This window comes from Rhinichthys klamathensis, unplaced genomic scaffold, assembly GCF_029890125.1.
Source record: "Rhinichthys klamathensis goyatoka isolate OS25496 unplaced genomic scaffold, OSU_Roscu_1.1 h1tg000011l_1, whole genome shotgun sequence".
NCBI lineage: Eukaryota > Metazoa > Chordata > Actinopteri > Cypriniformes > Leuciscidae > Rhinichthys > Rhinichthys klamathensis.
Window position 1 is genome coordinate 2,928,128 of NW_026606564.1, and position 18,918 is coordinate 2,947,045.

General features: G+C 38.2%; 1 protein-coding gene across 1 annotated transcript in view; it reads right to left on the reverse strand.

The window, feature by feature from the left end:
• tbl1xr1b (TBL1X/Y related 1b) overlaps nt 1-11,334 on the reverse strand; it is a 28,871-nt gene extending 17,537 nt beyond the window's left edge. The window contains exons 1-3 of the mRNA XM_056264077.1: nt 11,073-11,334; nt 8,960-9,028; nt 6,829-6,929 (exon numbers count right to left, since the gene is read on the reverse strand). Coding sequence (XP_056120052.1) covers nt 6,829-6,886 — 58 coding nt within the window. The 5' untranslated portion in view covers nt 6,887-6,929; nt 8,960-9,028; nt 11,073-11,334. The remainder of the gene's footprint in view (nt 1-6,828; nt 6,930-8,959; nt 9,029-11,072) is intronic.
• Nucleotides 11,335-18,918: the final 7,584 nt, after the last annotated feature.

An 18,918-nucleotide genomic window follows, 5' to 3' on the forward strand; every position in this document is an offset into this window, starting at 1 on the left:
TGTATTGTCACATTTTTGCCAATTTCCCATTCATTTCCTATGGCGGGTCCATTTGGACCCGAAGGTCCTGAGTGTGACTATTTTTTTTACAGCCACTTAGACTATTCAAATCCTGTCCCCAATTTTTTTGGGTGTTCATATACCAAGTACCAACAAAGTCACCAAATTTCGGACCATTCCGATGAAGCTGTGATTTTTAACATTTTTTATTTGAATGATTCGGGTCCATTTGGGCCAAACAACCCCAGAGGGTTAAGAGAAGCGCTTTTAGATAGTTCACCCAAAAATAAAAATTCTGTCATCATTTACTTCCCCTCATGTCGTTCCAAACCCGTAAGACTTTCATTCATCATCTGAACACAAATAAAGATCTTTTTGATGAAATCAGAGATTTCTGTCCCTCCGTTGACAGCAACGCAACTGAAACGCAACTGACGCTTCAAAAAGTTCATAGAGTAGGGCTGGGCGATAAAACGGTATCGGTATTTATCGACGGTACTCTTACAGTTTTAGAGGTTTGTATTGTCCTAGGGGTGTAACGATACACGTATTTGTATTGAACCGTTCGGTACGCATTACAAACCGAACTATTTGTTGGACCCTTTTTCCTGACGGTGCTGGCGCGACCACCACAACGTTGCCCAACATCAAATGGCAAACGTAATGAAAGCAGAACGAAACTGCGCTACTCATTATTTTGTACTTCACGGATCGTTCATCAGTTTGGACCAATGCAGCGCGAGCCGATCTTTATCAAGCGACAGCGTTAAGAGATCCAGTAAAGGAAGCATTTGAATTCGCCACTGAAGAAATAACATCGCTGCGAGATCTAGTGAGAAGCATTCACATTTCTCCGTTATTAACGGATCAAACAGCGCTGACGTGGAAACCAGGAGAAACATTGTGCCATGAATGAACAAGTTATAGGCTTTAAGTCCACAGATCAGCAACATTCACCATGGATTTAATGTAGTAACACTGACTGTAACTATGGAAGTTTGGAAGGAATAGTCAAATGCTTAAGTACGTCACACATCTTTTTCCAGCACTTCAAAACGCCAAAAATTTCATATTTAATGATGTAGGAAAACCCACACTTATTTGTAAAAAAAAGATCAAGGAAATTTCTTTGGCATTTCTTTCTTTTTGCTGTATCGAAAACGTAGCGAACCCTGACACCCTGTCGTATCGAACCGAAGCGTGAAATTTGTGAACCATTACACCCCTACTTATTACAGATGTTGATCTACGTTTACACTTTTACATTGCACATGACATGTGTAAGAAGATATTTTTGTTTACATTTTATTCTTGACTGCTAAAACTAATATAATTAGTTTGCCTTAATAATGTGGATAAAAAAGAAACAGAATTAATTTAGGCTTTTATTCACATATAAACATTCATCAACTCAGGTAACATCAACATCTTAGTAAATGGAAGCTCAAGCAGGTTCGCTTGACGTGTGAGAACCAATGAGGTTCATTCTCGTGTTACGCAGCACGTTTGAGCTTCAGCAAGAACCAATGAGGTTCATTCCCGTGTTACGCATCACGTTTGAGCTTCTGCAAGAACCAATGAGGTTCATTCTCATGTTACGCAGCACGTTTGAGCTTCCACAAGAACCGATGAGGTTCATTCTCGTGTTACGCAGCACGTTTGAGCTTCAGCAAGAACCAATGAGGTTCATTCTCATGTTACGCAGCACGTTTGAGCTTCAGCAAGAACCAATGAGGTTCATTCTCATGTTACGCAGCACGTTTGAGCTTCCACAAGAACCAATGAGATTCATTCCCGTGTTACACAGCACGTTTGAGCTTCTGCAAGAACCAATGAGGTTCATTCTCATGTTACGCAGCACGTTTGAGCTTCTGCAAGAACCAATGAGGTTCATTCTCATGTTACGCAGCACGTTTGAGCTTCTGCAAGAACCAATGAGGTTCATTCTCATGTTACGCAGCACGTTTGAGCTTCTGCAAGAACCAATGAGGTTCATTCTCATGTTACGCAGCACGTTTGAGCTTCAGCAAGAACCAATGAGATTCATTCCCGTGTTACACAGCACGTTTGAGCTTCTGCAAGAACCAATGAGGTTCATTCTCATGTTACGCAGCACGTTTGAGCTTCTGCAAGAACCAATGAGGTTCATTCTCATGTTACGCAGCACGTTTGAGCTTCTGCAAGAACCAATGAGGTTCATTCTCATGTTACGCAGCACGTTTGAGCTTCTGCAAGAACCAATGAGGTTCATTCTCATGTTACGCAGCACGTTTGAGCTTCTGCAAGAACCAATGAGGTTCATTCTCATGTTACGCAGCACGTTTGAGCTTCTGCAAGAACCAATGAGGTTCATTCTCATGTTACGCAGCACGTTTGAGCTTCTGCAAGAACCAATGAGGTTCATTCTCATGTTACGCAGCACGTTTGAGCTTCTGCAAGAACCAATGAGGTTCATTCTCGTGTTACGCAGCACGTTTGAGCTTCTGCAAGAACCAATGAGGTTCATTCTCATGTTACGCAGCACGTTTGAGCTTCTGCAAGAACCAATGAGGTTCATTCTCATGTTACGCAGCACGTTTGAGCTTCTGCAAGAACCAATGAGGTTCATTCTCATGTTACGCAGCACGTTTGAGCTTCTGCAAGAACCAATGAGGTTCATTCTCATGTTACGCAGCACGTTTGAGCTTCTGCAAGAACCAATGAGGTTCATTCTCGTGTTACGCAGCACGTTTGAGCTTCTGCAAGAACCAATGAGGTTCATTCTCGTGTTACGCAGCACGTTTGAGCTTCAGCAAGAACCAATGAGGTTCATTCTCGTGTTACGCAGCACGTTTGAGCTTCAGCAAGAACCAATGAGGTTCATTCTCATGTTACGCAGCACGTTTGAGCTTCTGCAAGAACCAATGAGGTTCATTCTCATGTTACGCAGCACGTTTGAGCTTCAGCAAGAGGTTTGATCTTGTGCATCTAGCAGGTTCAGTTTACCTTCTGTTTACTTCTGCTTATGTTCGCTGATCAATGTTTAAATGTAAAATCCTAAATTCAAGCTGTTCATCATATAAAGCAATCGAGTCTCTTCAGAAAATTTGGACTAAACCGCTCAATTCATATGGATTCGTTTTATGATCTCTTTATGAACTTCATCAAACATGAGCATCAAAGTGGTAGCTGTGTAGATGCCAATGGAGAGACAGAAAGCTCTCAGATTTCATCAAAAATATCTTCATTTGTGTTTCGAAGATGAATGAAAGTCTTACAGGTTTGGAACAACATGAGGGAGTGTAAATGATGACAGAATTTACATTTTTGGGTGAAATATTTCTAATACAAAGTTTTAGCCATCATTCAGGAGAGTAAAAGCTAGAATAAAAGTTTTTTTCAGCTGGCTGCAGTTAAGTGTAGTGTTGTCACGATACTAGAATTTCTAACTTCGATACGATACCTTGAAAAATATCGATATTCGATACCATTTTCGATACCACAGAGAGAAAAACTGCCACAATATTAAGGGATATTTTTTTTAATTTAAAGCTATATAACAAGTCTAGAACATGACAATGAGGTATATTTTACATGAACAAAAATGTCCTGAGTTCTATTTGTTAATATTTTTTAATTGGACCAGAGCTTACATGATCCGTTGTATTTTTATTACCTACTGTTATCAAAGATTAAAATATACTGTTACAAAAAAGCACTTAAAAGTATCAAATTGGAGGATAGAGTGTCAGTAATGTATAAATAATAAGATTAAACATTCAATTTTAAGTTAAAGGGGTGGTTCGGAATTTTGGACATCGGGCCTCATTTACAAGTGAACCTTAGTGTTATTTATCAGTAGAGACATTTAAAAAAAAAAAAATCAACCAGTCGTCCCAGTTGCGTAGTTGGCCGGTGCTAGGCTAGCGCGAATCAATGGTACCAGTTTTAGCCTGCCATTAAAACAGTTTTACCCACTCCACAGTACACTAAAAGCACATCATTTATAACGCCAGACTATCGATGTAAATGTCTGTTGATAGAATAATGTTAGAAATCAAACTACTCAATGTAGTTTGACATATCAAAATATATTTCAATGATCGCATTACATTTACAGGAACTAGTTTCTCAGCAGCGGCGGAATTTTACTTTGCTCCGGGAGTAGTACTGTGCCGGAAAGTAAACACAACAGAATCGCACTACGGAACGCCAAGTTAGCTAGTAGTAGCCTCGATTTTGAAACATTCGATCAGAATTGAAAGAATTGGCAAAATGGTTATTCACTGTATTTTTAAAAATTGTACAAATAAAAAAAAAAGATGGTCAACAAAAAGTTTCCACAGATTTCCAGTAAGAGATCCAGAAAGGAACCAACTGTGGCTTCTTGCTGCAGGCTTGGATAAGGAGACACCGACAGAGACACTACTAAAGGCCCGAATTTGTAGCGATCATTTTAGATCAGACGACTTTGTACAAAGTGATCGAAACGATAAAAAGTCACTGAGTTTGAATGCAGTTCCAGCCGTCTTTCCCGATGCACCAACAGCTACAGATGATGAACAGGTAATAACTTTTGTTAGGCTATTCTAACCTCTAGCTAATGAAGCTAGTCTTTCATAACTGATAGATCGACACTGACAACGTTTGTGGAGATAACGTTACAGTTCAATGCATTGTGGAGAGTGACACTATAGTGTAACTAACGGTATAACGTTAGTTATTTTATGAATTGGTCCAACAGTCTGTCAAACATTGTAGGGCTATTGTCTTTACAATCGACTAAAGTTGTTTATTTGTCTTTATGTAATGTGTAGCAATACATTATATTTAAATATATATATCCGGCTCATACATGTATGGTTCGTTGAATAACACACATTCCTCATCTTCATCGTCTTCAAAGTCGAAACATTGTCATGGCTTTCAAACGTGGCCATAATTATATGTCTTGTTGCTTTATTCTTGAAATAAGCTCTGTTTCTGTAGTGATGACGAGTGTCAGCGGCAGGTAAATACACTTGCGTGATTGTCATGTGGACCGGCTCTATCGGTTGCCTAGGTAACATATCACTCCGCCGCTGCTGTAGACTATGCTGATAAATACAGGGAACAAAGTATATTGCAATGCGATGAAAGGGTAGTTTGATTTCTAACATTATTCTCTCAACAGACATTTACATCGATAGTCTGGCGTTATAAATGATGTGCTTTTAGTTTACTGTGGAGTGGGTAAAACTGTTTTAATGGCAGGCTAAAACTGGTACCATTGATTCGCGCTAGCCTAGCACCGGCCAACTACGCAACTGGGACGACTGGATGATTTTTTTTTTTTAAATGTCTCTACTGATAAATAACACTAAGGCTCACTTGTAAATGAGGCCCGATGTCCAAAATTCCGAACCACCCCTTTAAAGGCATTTCATTATTGAATTCAGAGATGCCGTTGTCTAGCTGTTTAGTTTAATTAATATCTGTGTAATCAAATTGATGATAATCGCTAATGAAGGCAAATTGCAGAATTAAATAATAATTTTTTAATAAAGTTAAATAGGCACCAGTTAATTTACATTTGACCACAGTTACAATATTTACTTGTCTAAGATTCCTCAGTCAGATTATGTTAACTTAAAGAATTACGGTGAAAAAACGAGACAACACAGACTCATATCAACAACAATACTACCATCTTGGTTAATGTTTCAGAAAAGTTCAAATGAGAAGAGTTACAGTGTTTCCTTTAGGATTTTTTTTAGCAGTGGGGGCAGGGTCTGTCCAAACAACAAACACCCCTGATCCTGAGCATATGCTGCTAAATGGTACCCCTGGAGCTTGTTTTCACCTATACAATAATTTTAAAAAATGAGTGATGTGAGGGATTATTGATAGTCAAACAATCTTTTGGGTGCCCGCAGCCCGCTCGCGGTGTGTAGCGCGTGTCTGCGCTATTCTCCGACTCCGACATGCCCGCTCGCGGAGTGTTTTTTTACGCGTGTGCGCGCTATTCTCCGACATGCCCGCTCGTGGTGTTCTTTATCAATCAACCAAAGCCGGTCGCGGGGGCGCCGCACTCGCCATCTTTCCATTCACTTCACTTTTGCTATTTAACCAGAGCGAATGAGACGAGTGCGTCACGTGTGGTGTTTGTCAACGCACCTTTGGAGAGAAGTGAAAGTGACCGCTCGGCTAGTATCGATACTTCTGGAAATTAGTATTGGTACCGTTCAGATATTTCAGTATCGATATTTATCGAAATATCGATATTTTTGACAACACTAGTTAAGTGCTCACAGTTTTACCTATTATCGATAGGTAAAACCATAAAAAAAATCTTAACATTTTATTTCAGCTAGTTGCAAAAAGTAACTAAATTACCTAAAACTAATAAATAACAATTTATATAAACTAACACACAAATCTAATAAATAATACAAATTACTAATAAAACTATAATAGTATATAAATTATATTACAATAACAGTATCAAATGTGTATTTGTTAAATTGTTAAAATAGTTTGTATAAATGGCACTGGTATTAGTTCTGATAACTGACATTTAATTTGGTTTATTAAACCTTACTCTTAAAGAACAGCACATAAAACACTACATTTTTGCATTTCCTGAAGAAAATGTGGATGATATTTCCTAAGATGCTGCCAGGGAGTTGCTATTGTCCTGAGTGTTTTTATGGTGCACTGGCCGGTTGTTAGGTGGTTAAACCATTAATTAGTTCTTTGGAAATAAACATGACAGGACAAAACAAAAAAAACTACCCCTGCATGCGATATGAAACAGGATATTACACAGAGCTGTTAACTGAAGTGAAGAGGGTCGATGCACATACACACCTGACTCTTGCAGGTATCTGTACACCAGGAAATTGACCTCATCACTGCTAACGCTCATTTTGGATCCTGGGTGAACCAAGAGGTCAGGGCGAGAGTGGAGCCTGGAATAACAAGACATGTTTTCTGTTACTGTTCTTCACAAACAGCATATAGAGCATCAGAACAACTCTGGACACAGTATACACCACTGTTCAAAAGGGTTATTTAAAAAAAAGAAAAGAAATTACGGTACTTTCATTCAGAAGGAATTAATTAAATTGATCAAAAGTGACAAAAACCACTGCAAAAAAAAAAGTACAGTTAAGTAAATGCTGTTCTTCTGAACTCTGTTCATCAGAGAACCTTGAAGTAAAAATGTATCATGGTTTCAACAAAAATATTAGGCAGCACAACTGTCTTCAACATCAATAAGAAGAAAATTATATTCTAAAGCAATTTTAAAAACATTCATCATTTATTAACAAAAAAAGTCATGCACATTACTTAAATTCATTGCATGTAAGGTTGAATACATTTTCACATTTATGTTTTTATTTATTATCGATAATTTTGTGAATTTAATTTGACCAGCTGCTTTTTAACTGTTTTGATAAGGTAAAAAGCAATATATATATATATATATATATATATATATATATATAACGATTGTTTTGTGTAAAATGAAGACCGATTCTTCTACGATTCTGAAGGGGAAACTAGAGGTTCTGACAAAATGTTAATTAAAAATATATTAATTTGAACTAAATTTTTTTTAATTATTTGAATTTCTCATTCATAAAGACTTGTTTCTTTATTGGACGAATCTGCGTTTGTGAATAAATCTTTTAAATGAATGATTCAATGACAAACAGTTTTGTAAACACTAACTTGTCGCCTACTCCTGTTGTAACGATAAGCAATACAATACTTATAAGTGTCCAAACTATAAACTTTTATCCCGTTATTTGAATGTTTGTATTGTAACACACAAATAATGATGCTGTGTGGTTGAAAGGACTGTTTGTGAAGCTGCTTCATACTGTACATTTACATGGCAGCTGCTCTCTCCGGATCAGCGCCAGTGCAGTAATGACCACAGAGAGTCAGGGCCTCGGTTTAACGTCTCATCTTTATTGACAGTATAGTGTCCCAGTCACTATACTGGGGCGTTAGGACCCACACAGACCACAGGGTGAGCACAGACCTGCTCTTGGTCTCCTTAAACAATATCTTTTTAAGCAAAGAGAAAACTGAACCTAAACTTCTTGACTGAACTTTCTCACAGAAGCCCCTTTGAGCCCTGGGGAAATTTTCCATCCGTTTGCTCACCGCTGGAAAGAACAGGTTAAGAAGCTACACTGTAGGGACTGATGTTGTGATGGGAAACAAGAGCTAAAGAGTTAGTGTTAAACAAGAGGAAATGATCCAGGTGTACTCATTCATTCAGCTGCTTATTTCGGTCTTTAAGCCTCCTTCACAGTCTTATAAGCCTTCAAGTATAACAGCAACCCATCATATGATAAGAATCCCTGTTGTTTATGAGTGTCAACAGGTTGCCAATTCACAACCAAATAAAACAGGCTTATACGACTTAATGAAATGCCTCTTAAGCAGTGTAAGATCAGACTGGCTAAACGACTTTACTCTACACTAAATTCTCTTATCCTACACTCATAATAAATCACACAATCCAGTACATTCGTTTTCTGAAGAAAAACAACAACAATTTGATGACCTGATCGTTCCGCATGCCTAAAGATCCTTCATCTCAACAGCAACAGCAGTTAGAGCCGGGTCACACAGAACACGCTTCCTACTTTTCCATTGTTTTTCAATGTAAACATGTTCCAGACTGTTGCGCTCGCGTCTCACGTCTTTCGCAGTGTCTCGCGCATATTACACGCCGTTCTAAAAATGAGGCGCTCAAGTTCAAATAAATTAAACTTACATTTTTTTTTTTTTTTTTTACTGTCTCAAGACTTTGCCTTTTTTTAACTTCACTCACCTGCAAAAATGTGTTCTGTGTGTGAAGGGCTTTTGCAAGCTATTTTTTAAATGCGATGTAGGATATTTCAGACTTCATACTGTTTTCAATTTTTGGAGGGTAAAATTTAAGACATTGATGATTTAGAAGGATGTGGCACTGACTCACCATGATACCAACCAAGTGATATTTAGATGTTCATACTCTTGCCATCCAGGGGAGCACAGGCAAATCTGCCTGTCAATAAAACATTGCATTAGTTATAATCAGATTTACAGTCAGCCTTTTCCCCCCTCTATAATTAGTCAATAGTTTAACAGAATACAAGTGTAAAATAAATGCTTGTTGAAAAAGCAACAATTTAGACTTGACTAAGACCAATTTTTTTTTCAATTGCCCCAGAAATGTGGCAACTTTCCAGGTTTGGTAATAACTTTAACATTCCCGGAAATAACCTAATGATCCACAACTATCCTATTCATGTTTCAAAGCACAAGCAGAAGGTAGACCATAACATTTGAGAGAGTACCCCAATTACAGTCATTAATTATCAATGCTCTGAAAGGCCATGATCTTTCTAAATATGGCACCACTGTCATTGCCAACATCTACACATGATGATAATGTGCATTTTATTCTAAATTCTAATCTTATTTTATTTATTTGCATGTTTAACTTTTAAACCGGACCCCAGTTTGAAAAACCCTGGTTTAGTGTACAATGCCCCAGTTTTTTCTCTGTAACCATTCACAAAGTCGGCATGTGTATGATGCCCAGTGTTGCCAGACGTATGATAATTATTGTATTTGTACGATAATTTTGACCTCTGTACGATCAATAATGAAAAAATCCCCATAATGTACGATAATTTCAGAATTTTGTGACACTTCAAATGACGGTCGTTGTAATCACAGAGCTTCTATACTCATTGATCTAGCTGTGGATCCTACGCCTACCATCATGATTGTGAGGAGAACGTGAACGTGGTGTTACGCATGTCTTCCATCTTTATGTCTTCTCGGCCAATCATCGTGGAGAATGACTCTCTCTCTCACAAGCTAATGTTCAAAAAGTTGTTGGTCTAGATAAAGAGCTGTATTCTGAAATTTTGACTTGTGTATGATAATTTTCTTCCAAATACGATAATTTTGAGCTTCTGGTAACATACTTGGACCAATCTGGCAACACTGATGATGCCTAGCGTTTTAAAATCCGTTCGGATTTAAAGCAGTTGTGCATTGTATGAAGAAAGACAAGTTCATCTGTTACAAAGCATCTCTTACTGAGGACACACAATCCCCCCTTTTGACTATAAGCTAACATGAATTTTTCAAGATTTACACAATTCATTTAACAGGAAAATTCCATTCAATTGAATTACCCTTGTATACTACCGGTATTCATATTATGAATTCATTTTAAATAAGTACAAAAAAACACAGCATAATAAAACAGTTTGTAAAAATATTAATGGAACAAGGGAATGGACCATTTAGTTTGTAATTCGTATTCATAAATAAAATCAAAATAATTTTAAATTTAAGTTTAAGAAATATATATATATATATATATATATATATATATATATATATAAAGTTATTACTCATTTAAAATTATTAATTCATAATATGAAAGTACTACTTGATGGAATTTTACTAATTATTTTAGTGCATTCACGTCTTTGTGAATGCACGTAATTGTGTATTCTCAGTAAAATACACAATTACCTTTCCAGAGTACGTATAACAAGCCATTTAATTAAAGTAATTAAATGCCTAATGTTATGGCCATATTTACATCGCAAAAAAATATCTAATCTGAACATCTGTCACGCTAACACTCAACCGGAAGCGCAATTAGATGTCATTCGATTTTGAGCTTACGGCTAAATGCCCCTCTATGCTAAATGCGCATCGTCGTGGGCAAACGTCACCGGAAACAACAAGACTCCCCAAACAAGTGCAAAAATGAGCGATTCTAGTTTCAGCACGTGGCTGCTTCCATAGCAACGCAGCTAACTAATCGGTTAAAAGCAAGCAAGTTGTTGTCAACGTCCATCTCGCGTGCACTGCAGTGCACACACAGCGCGAGGAACCTGAGCGCCCATCCCCCACCGCGCGCGGCCACACGCCATGCACTTTCACTCTGCAAAATGAACACTTTTAACGAGTTATAAGCGCACTCCAGCTATCTAAAACGCGAACGGAGACAATAACCGTCAGTCCGTGCATAACTAGGTGCTGAGGTGTGTTATAATGGGCGAATGAGAGGCTCTTCTTACTCGTGCCGATGCTTCCACTCTCACCAACCGCTAGCTTCTGAAGCTAAAGTGCTGAACAAATGTGCCACAGCGCCGACGCAAATCCGGCAGAAGGGTATTCCTCGACCTTTCCACTCCGCAATCTTACTTCTGTCCTGGAATAATATCTATTTTCCTGTGGTCTGTATTAAATATAAAGGAATAGAAGAAACATTTAGCAGCTTATGGCCAGCCAAGCGCTTCAGAGGAAGCCGACGGCCTCAGACTAGCAGTAGGGCGGAGACTTTCCACGCGAAAATGAGGTAGCAGTTTCGTGGGGCCTCCTTCCAATAAAAAAACAACAACTGAATAATAAAAAAATAAAAAAAACACCCCTCAATTATATCAAAATTATGTAACGTTATTAAACTAGTTTTAAATGTGAGATTATGATTGTGAAAGAGAAATGTTTTGCGTACATCAGTTTAGTTATTTGGTTGTATTAAAATATAATTGGAGACATGTGAGATTAGAATTACACATTTTATTTCGAAAGCAATTTCCAAAAAAATATATATATATATATTACAAAACCGTATAATAAAAAACCGGGCTCATGATAAACAGCACATTTGACCGCTGGGACAGACCTGTATTTTGCCTGGCTGGGCACTGCCTGCGATTTCGCCACACCCACAATCTCCTCCGCTCAGCCGTTCAATAACAGACTGACATCATTGGTTTGCGTTTTGCGTATTACACTGCTATTTTCAATCTACCTTAAGTATTGTAAAAGCATCGCAGTTGTCTTGTGACTTACAGTCAGCATGTGCCTATTAGAACTGTTACCCATAAATTGCAGCAAAAATGATTTTTTCAGCTGCAGACTCTCAAAAACCAACTACTGCCTTTATCATCATAATCACATTGTACATGTAGCCTATTAGATTGTTCTTCATTATGTATCCATAAAGGTTTGTTTTATATTAGCCTATTGTTATTTTATATGTATTTATTATAAATCACCTTATTTTAATAACATTTATTGTATATTTCTTTGTCTTATTACTTGTTTTGTGTATAACGCTTTGGGAATATTGTATTTGTATACAATCCTGCCGATAAAACACGTTAAATTGAAAATCACACACACACACACTTGAACACGTGGTCTACGGGGAAACAAAGACCATCATTGTACATATATTACTTTTTTTCTTCATAATGTATTCATAAATGTCTGTTTTATATTAGCCTATTGGTATTTTATATTTAATAAAAAATGTAATAACATTTTTATTACTGTACAAACTGTATCGCCTATTCTATCCCCTACCCCTAAACCTACCCATCACAGAGAACTTTCTGCATTTTTACTTTTTCAAAAAACACTATGAATTATAAGCTGTTTTCCTTATGGGGACCAACAAAAAAAAGTCCACAAGAACAAGGATTTCGGATATTGCAATCTTTTGGTCCCCATAATGTATGGTTTACCAGCCCACACACACGCACACACACACATTTCCATATAACACCTGGCCTAATTTAACAGAATTAAAGCTTTTTTCCCCTCTTCATTTGAGAGATGATGACACAACTTTGTAACATCTTTAACCATCTTTGTTTGCTGGTAAGATGTTAAAGGATGGGACTGAGGAGGACGAGGTTAACTCTCAACCCATGAGATAAACCACCAGCACACGTGCTCTCCAAGTGAATTATAACCTGACAGATCATAATCCATATATCATTGGTTGTGGTTGCTCCAAAATTTGTTCTTATATAGCTATAATGAGAGCAGTGTATGAGCATTATATATAAGGAACACATTTCTGGACAGGACACTAAAATTTAGTTTGGGTATACTTGGTGAAGTCACGTTGGTTCACTTATAAAATTATGTATACAAGGCAGAAATCCATGCAATAACCTGATAGTGTGATATTGGACATCTTTGGTTATAACCGTGACGCTGGAGAAAAGCATCTTAAATGCTGAATGTCACAGTGCCAAGCGAGCAATGATTGGATTATTGGATTTTATACAGATATTAATTTGTTATCTCATTAGCATGCAAAGCACTCAGTCATTTGTTGTGAATATTAAAAAAATTTGCTTCAAAAAGGACGAAAAAATTATATTTGCCCCTTTTTCTTCAGAGTAGCTTAATGTGCCAATAATTCTGTCATTGATGATTGCCATGAATTTATGTCCCCAGCAATTGTGTCATTTGTTTGTAGTTTTTCAACGCTTCAATGCCAGCTTTATACAAAGATTGGATACAAACAGACAAATAAAAATGTTTCCTGTATCCTTGGCAACAGCACTGGCGCTGGCTGTAAATGAGGCAATCAAATTAATGCTGGAACATAAAGCAGGGAGAAAGAGAGTAAAAACTGGAACACTCAGAGCCAGGCACGATTATCATTTTTACACCAAATTTAGCATGCATGGAGTGAAACATTACACTTTTGGATGAGATTCTCCGTAACCGGTCTATCAAACCACAAATTGACAGTTTAATTAGAATTGGAAGCAAAGCATTTTGGCTGTCTTACACTTTTTTCCCTAATTACTAAGACCTTCGTGATTCAGTTGGAGAACTGTTTTGGCCAACAAATAGTGAGCAGGAGGAATGTTTTTTGGGAAAATATTCTGTAAAAAGAATTTAATTTAGAACAAAAATATCTACATTTACATTCATGCATTTAGCGGATGCTTTTATCCAAGGCGACTTACAAGAGAGGAACAAAAGCAATTCATTAAGGAGGCAACAATATTCGTAATATACAACGCCAAGTTTATTGTACGACAATATTAGGAAGCAAGCCAGAGAGATTTACAGAGAAGGAAAGTGTGTGTGTGTGTGTTGGATTAAGGGGGTGGTTAAGTGCTTGTGGAAGAGGTCTGTCTTCAGCTGCTTCTTGAAAGATGTGATGGTCTCAGCAGTTCGGATGGAGGTTGGCAGCTCATTTCAGAGGAACAGAGAGGGTGAAACTTTTGGAGAGTGACTTTTAGCCTCGTTGTGAAGGAACGACAAGGCATCACTCATTCAGTGACTTTAGCTGGTGGGCGGGAGCGTACATTTGTAGGAGTGTATTGAGGTTGGGAGGTGCTTTTCCAGTGGAAGTTCTGAAAGTCAGTGTCAAAACTTTACATTTGATTCTGGCTGCAATGGAGCCAGTGGAGTGAGATCAGGAGTGATATATTTTTGGTCGGATCATCTGCAGATGCTCAGGCCCTGTTTACACCTGGTGTTTAGATGCGTTTTGGTCGATCGGATCACAAGTGTATGACGCTAAATACAGGTGTAAACGGGGTCTAAAACGTTTTGAGCTTGTCCACTTTTTCGACCAATTCCAGAAGTAGTCGAAAGCACATTCGACCGGATTGCTTTCGTAGTGTAAACGCTCATGTGGTCGAATGTGTTCGAACAGCCACAAGACCATCTACTCTCCACCGACTGACCTTGTGCGTAAATATTATGGGGAGAGCGCAAGCCAGACGGGATTTAAACCTTGTCGGCTGAAACCCCAAGTTTGTTTTAAAGATAAAAAACGCACCAAGCACAATGTTCACACACACTCACCGTGTTCAGCTTTGAAAGCTGCTGCTCTCTGTATGTTTTAAAACATTTTTCCCCCCGGTTGTTCAAATATATATCAATTGCGTGAGCTTAGTTCATCCATTAAATTGAAAGATCTGAAAAAGTCAACTTACCTGCCCTTAGACCCTTCCCTCGAAGAAATCAGGACTGAAGTGTTTGAAAGTGGACAAAAGAGACGGATTAAAACACCAGGTGTAAACGGGAATGTGTCTCCCTCGTCTACCTGTGATCCGATCGACCAAAACGCATCTTAATACCAGGCGTAAACAGGGCCTTAGTTGTTCTGGCTGGAAGGGCTGCCAGGAGAGTGGTGCAGTAGTCCAGTCTTTAAAATGACAAGAGCTTGGACAAGAATTTGCACCGCATACTCTGACTTGAATGGTCTGATTTTCCTGATGTTGTACAGTGTGATCCTGAAAGACCAGGCTGGTTTTGAAATATGGGTGGAAAAGTTCAGTTGGTCATTAAACATTGCAAACATCTGCATTGCAATAGTTATAGGAAAAGCCATATGCCTTTATGATCGTGCCCAGTGAGGTTGTGATGGAGAAAAGAAGAGGAACGAACACTGAACCTTGAGGCACCCCGGTGATTAGCTGATGTGACTCAGACATCCCTCCTCTCCATTAAAACCTTGAAAGATCTGCCTGTGAGGTAAGACTAAAGGCACCGAAGTACCATACTACATGTGATGCCCAAGTCGAGCAAGTTGGAGTTTGCTCTTGCCAGCCGTACAGTTTCAGCAAGGGAGGTCTCTGGAGTTTACACTTTTGAAGCCAGACTGCATGGTTGTTGTCGAGGAGGTTGTTCTGTGAGCAAAAGGCCAAAGAGCTTATTGAACACAACTCTTTCAAGAGTGGCTTACAATGCATCAAAATGAATGGCTTACCTTTCACACTTTCCCATCAAATGATCGTGAGTGTCATCTTCTCAGTTCTCACGCATGCATCGTGGCGCTCTCGTGAACTCACGTCAGAGGCCCACACAGAAGAAAATGAAAAGTTGAATAAAGTCGTTATTTTTGTTTGTTTTTTGCGCACAAAATGTATTGATGTATGTATTGATTAACTTAAGGTTGAATCACTGTAGTCACTTGGACTATTTTAACGATGTCTTGACTAACTTTCCTGTGCTGGCAGATGCAAACCTATAGCAGCCTAAGGAGTGAGACAGCTCTCAGATTTCATCAAAAATATCTTAATTTGTGTTGCGAAGATGAACGAAAGTCTTACAGGGTTGGAACAACATGAGGGTGAGTAATTACTGACAGAATTTTCATTTTTGAGTGAACTAACCCTTTAATTTACTTACTTTTCATGTTTTATTAAACAATACAAATTATACTGTATGTTACACGCAGTAATATAACTCTGTTAACCCTGCAATAAAAATATATTACTTGCATTGATCTGGCAGGCAGCCAAGTTACGAAGGAAGTGTGGAATGTGTGCGCATGGAGGTTAGTTGTGGGTAAGTGAGACTTATGAGAACTGGTTGTGCCTTATTAGTGGAATAGCTGGCAAAGTCACCAGCAGTCAGGGAAGAGGTGGGAGGAGGAGGTGGATGGGGAAGATTTCTGTGAATATTTCAAGGTGTCTGAGGTGTTGCTGATTTTGTTTTGGTAGTAAAAGACCTTACCAAAAGAAACACTAAAGGAGAAAGAAGAAAATAATACTTGCTCAGGTTAGCTATATGAAAAATTCAGATGAGAAGCACGATCATTTGAAGTGTTATAATCCAAGCACGTCTGTGTCAGGCCCATGTGGCATTATGCCGCATTGCATAAACCCCAGATTTAATGCACCACCAAGCTGTGAAACTGCTCAATCCATCTAAATGTGACTTCAGTTTTGATCATGGAAAGGTCATCGGTCTTAGCGGCGAAGTCTGAGTCTGGCATTACAATAGCCACTAGATGGATGGTTTCCAGAGCTGTGTGTTCCCAAGATTACAGTGTTGTGAAACTTTTGCATAATATGCACCATTAACCTGAAATATTATTTCTGAGTAATGAATAGTATGAGGAGATGGCACACTTGAATAGCAGTGCATTCATAACTCGCAGCGCTCCAGAAATACCCTTAGATACAGATTGCATACCCAGCATGTCTCTATATATAAAAACAAAAGTCTGTAATTGCTGCAGCTGGAAGGCTTTTAGTGCTAGGCCAACAACAACAACTTATACTGGGATTTGATTTCCTCCAGAGGGTCAGATTGGACTCAAAACCACATTTCAACACATTAGAACCGATTTTATCAGTTCTCCGATTAATGTTTTGCCCTAAGAATTCAATTTAGGTTTAAGATAATAATGATGACTTTAGGGATGGTGAATTGGAAAAAAGCTCCACCCAAATATAGAATGACCACACAGAGGTAACACACACTTCTTAGTCACAGATACGAACTCCAACAGAGACACCCAGTGGTACAAACGGGCATCATGCCTATTTAACCACTCCGTCTCTCTCTGACTCATAAATTGAAACTATGTCCAAGAATAATGTATTCTATAACTGATAATAATATACCAAAATGTTAAAAGAAGAAAGAAATTAACGCTTTTATTCCACAAGGATGCATTCAATGGATCAAAGTGATTTCTTTTTCAAATAAATGTTTTTTTGAGAAATCAAAGAATACCAAAAAATGTACCATGGTTTCCACAAAATATTAAAATAACCACCACAACTGTTTTCAACAGATTATTAACTATTCTGAGGTTATACAATTGCATTTTTTTGTAGCTGACCGAAACGCAATGATCCAGAAGACCCAATCAGCGAGCGAATGTGGGCAGCCACGCCTTCGTTTTCAAAAGTCTTTTGCTGCGTCCCAATTCGCCTACTTATACTACGCCCTAAAAGTATGTACTTTTTTTGTGAAGAAAAAGTACATACTTTTGAGTGTGTAGCAAAAGAGAGTGGCGTCATGCCCATTCAAAGTGCATGGCACATGCCCCCTCAGATTTTTCCTCCCTGATAATTTTTTATTTCTTCAGTCTTGTTATAATCAGATTCAGCACGTTGTTCGTCTTCAATCCGCAGCGGCGCCGAGCAGAGCGCACGTCAGAAACAGGACAGGGTGTGTGTGTGTGAGTTCATCTGAGCCGCATTGGTCTGTCACTGCTCGTCAATGTCAGAAAATTTGAGATGACCAATGAAATCAAAGTAGGCGGGCTTTATGTTCACAGAAGCGAATTTTAGCAGTGAGACTCGACGCTTCAGTGTACAGTCAAGTGCGAGATGTAAGTAGCTAAACTAAACATTTCATATTTGACAGTTTTTTTAGTTCATAAATGTTAAACGAATGACAAAAATAATCAGGCACACGAATATACTTTTGTCTAATTTCGCCATTTTGAACTGAAAATAGGCCTATAACGCGACTCGTAATGTAGGCTAATAATTAGTTTACTGTCATTGTGAGGGGAAAAGCCGTTTTCATTGTTAGGCACAAGATTAATAATGAATGTGTACATATTGAGAATTAATATAGTACAATTTGTAGCCTTAAGTAAAGTAAAAAAGCTCAGCTTTAGGAGGGGAAGACAAGATCAGGAGACTGAGAGAAAAAGAAAGAGTGATGAATAAGAGGTGAGAGCAGGTATTGACAAATAATCTACTGTCCGCTGACATGGTTTTAAGGCTATTTCTTATCCTTTTTTTTGGCCTTCAAACGTCTTGAAATGCACATATCAGAGAAATAAAAAATTTGAACCCCCTACCCACCTCAAATTTAGGACCTCTGTGATTATAAAGCCCTGTCTACGGCCCTGTATAAGATCAATAATGAATGTGTACTGTGAATGAATTTAATAAACTTAGTTAGGCTACCTAGCTTTCCTAGTAGCTTTCAGTAAATGAACTCGTCTGAGAAAATGATTCATAAATCAACCTATCAGTTGACCCTATGTTTACTTTCTTCACTGACAGACAAAAATGAAAAGCCTATCAGTCAAAGCTCAACTTTTGGAGGGTAAGAGACAGGGCAAGAGAAAAACAAAGAGAAAAAGTGTGATGGAGATGAGAGAAAAATAATCAGCTGCGTGACATGGTTTTAAAGCTGTTTGTATCCAGTTTTTTTGGCCTTCAAAACATCTTATAATGCACATATAAGATACACATATACTTTAACTTAGTCCTCAGATAGAGGAGGGTTGCTGCTAGCTCCGTTAAGGTATTTCTGTCCCTCCCAAACTGCATTGAAATAGTATGTTTCGCTGCCAGAATTAAAAAAATTTCAGAGGGAGAAACCCCCTGACCCCTCCTAACA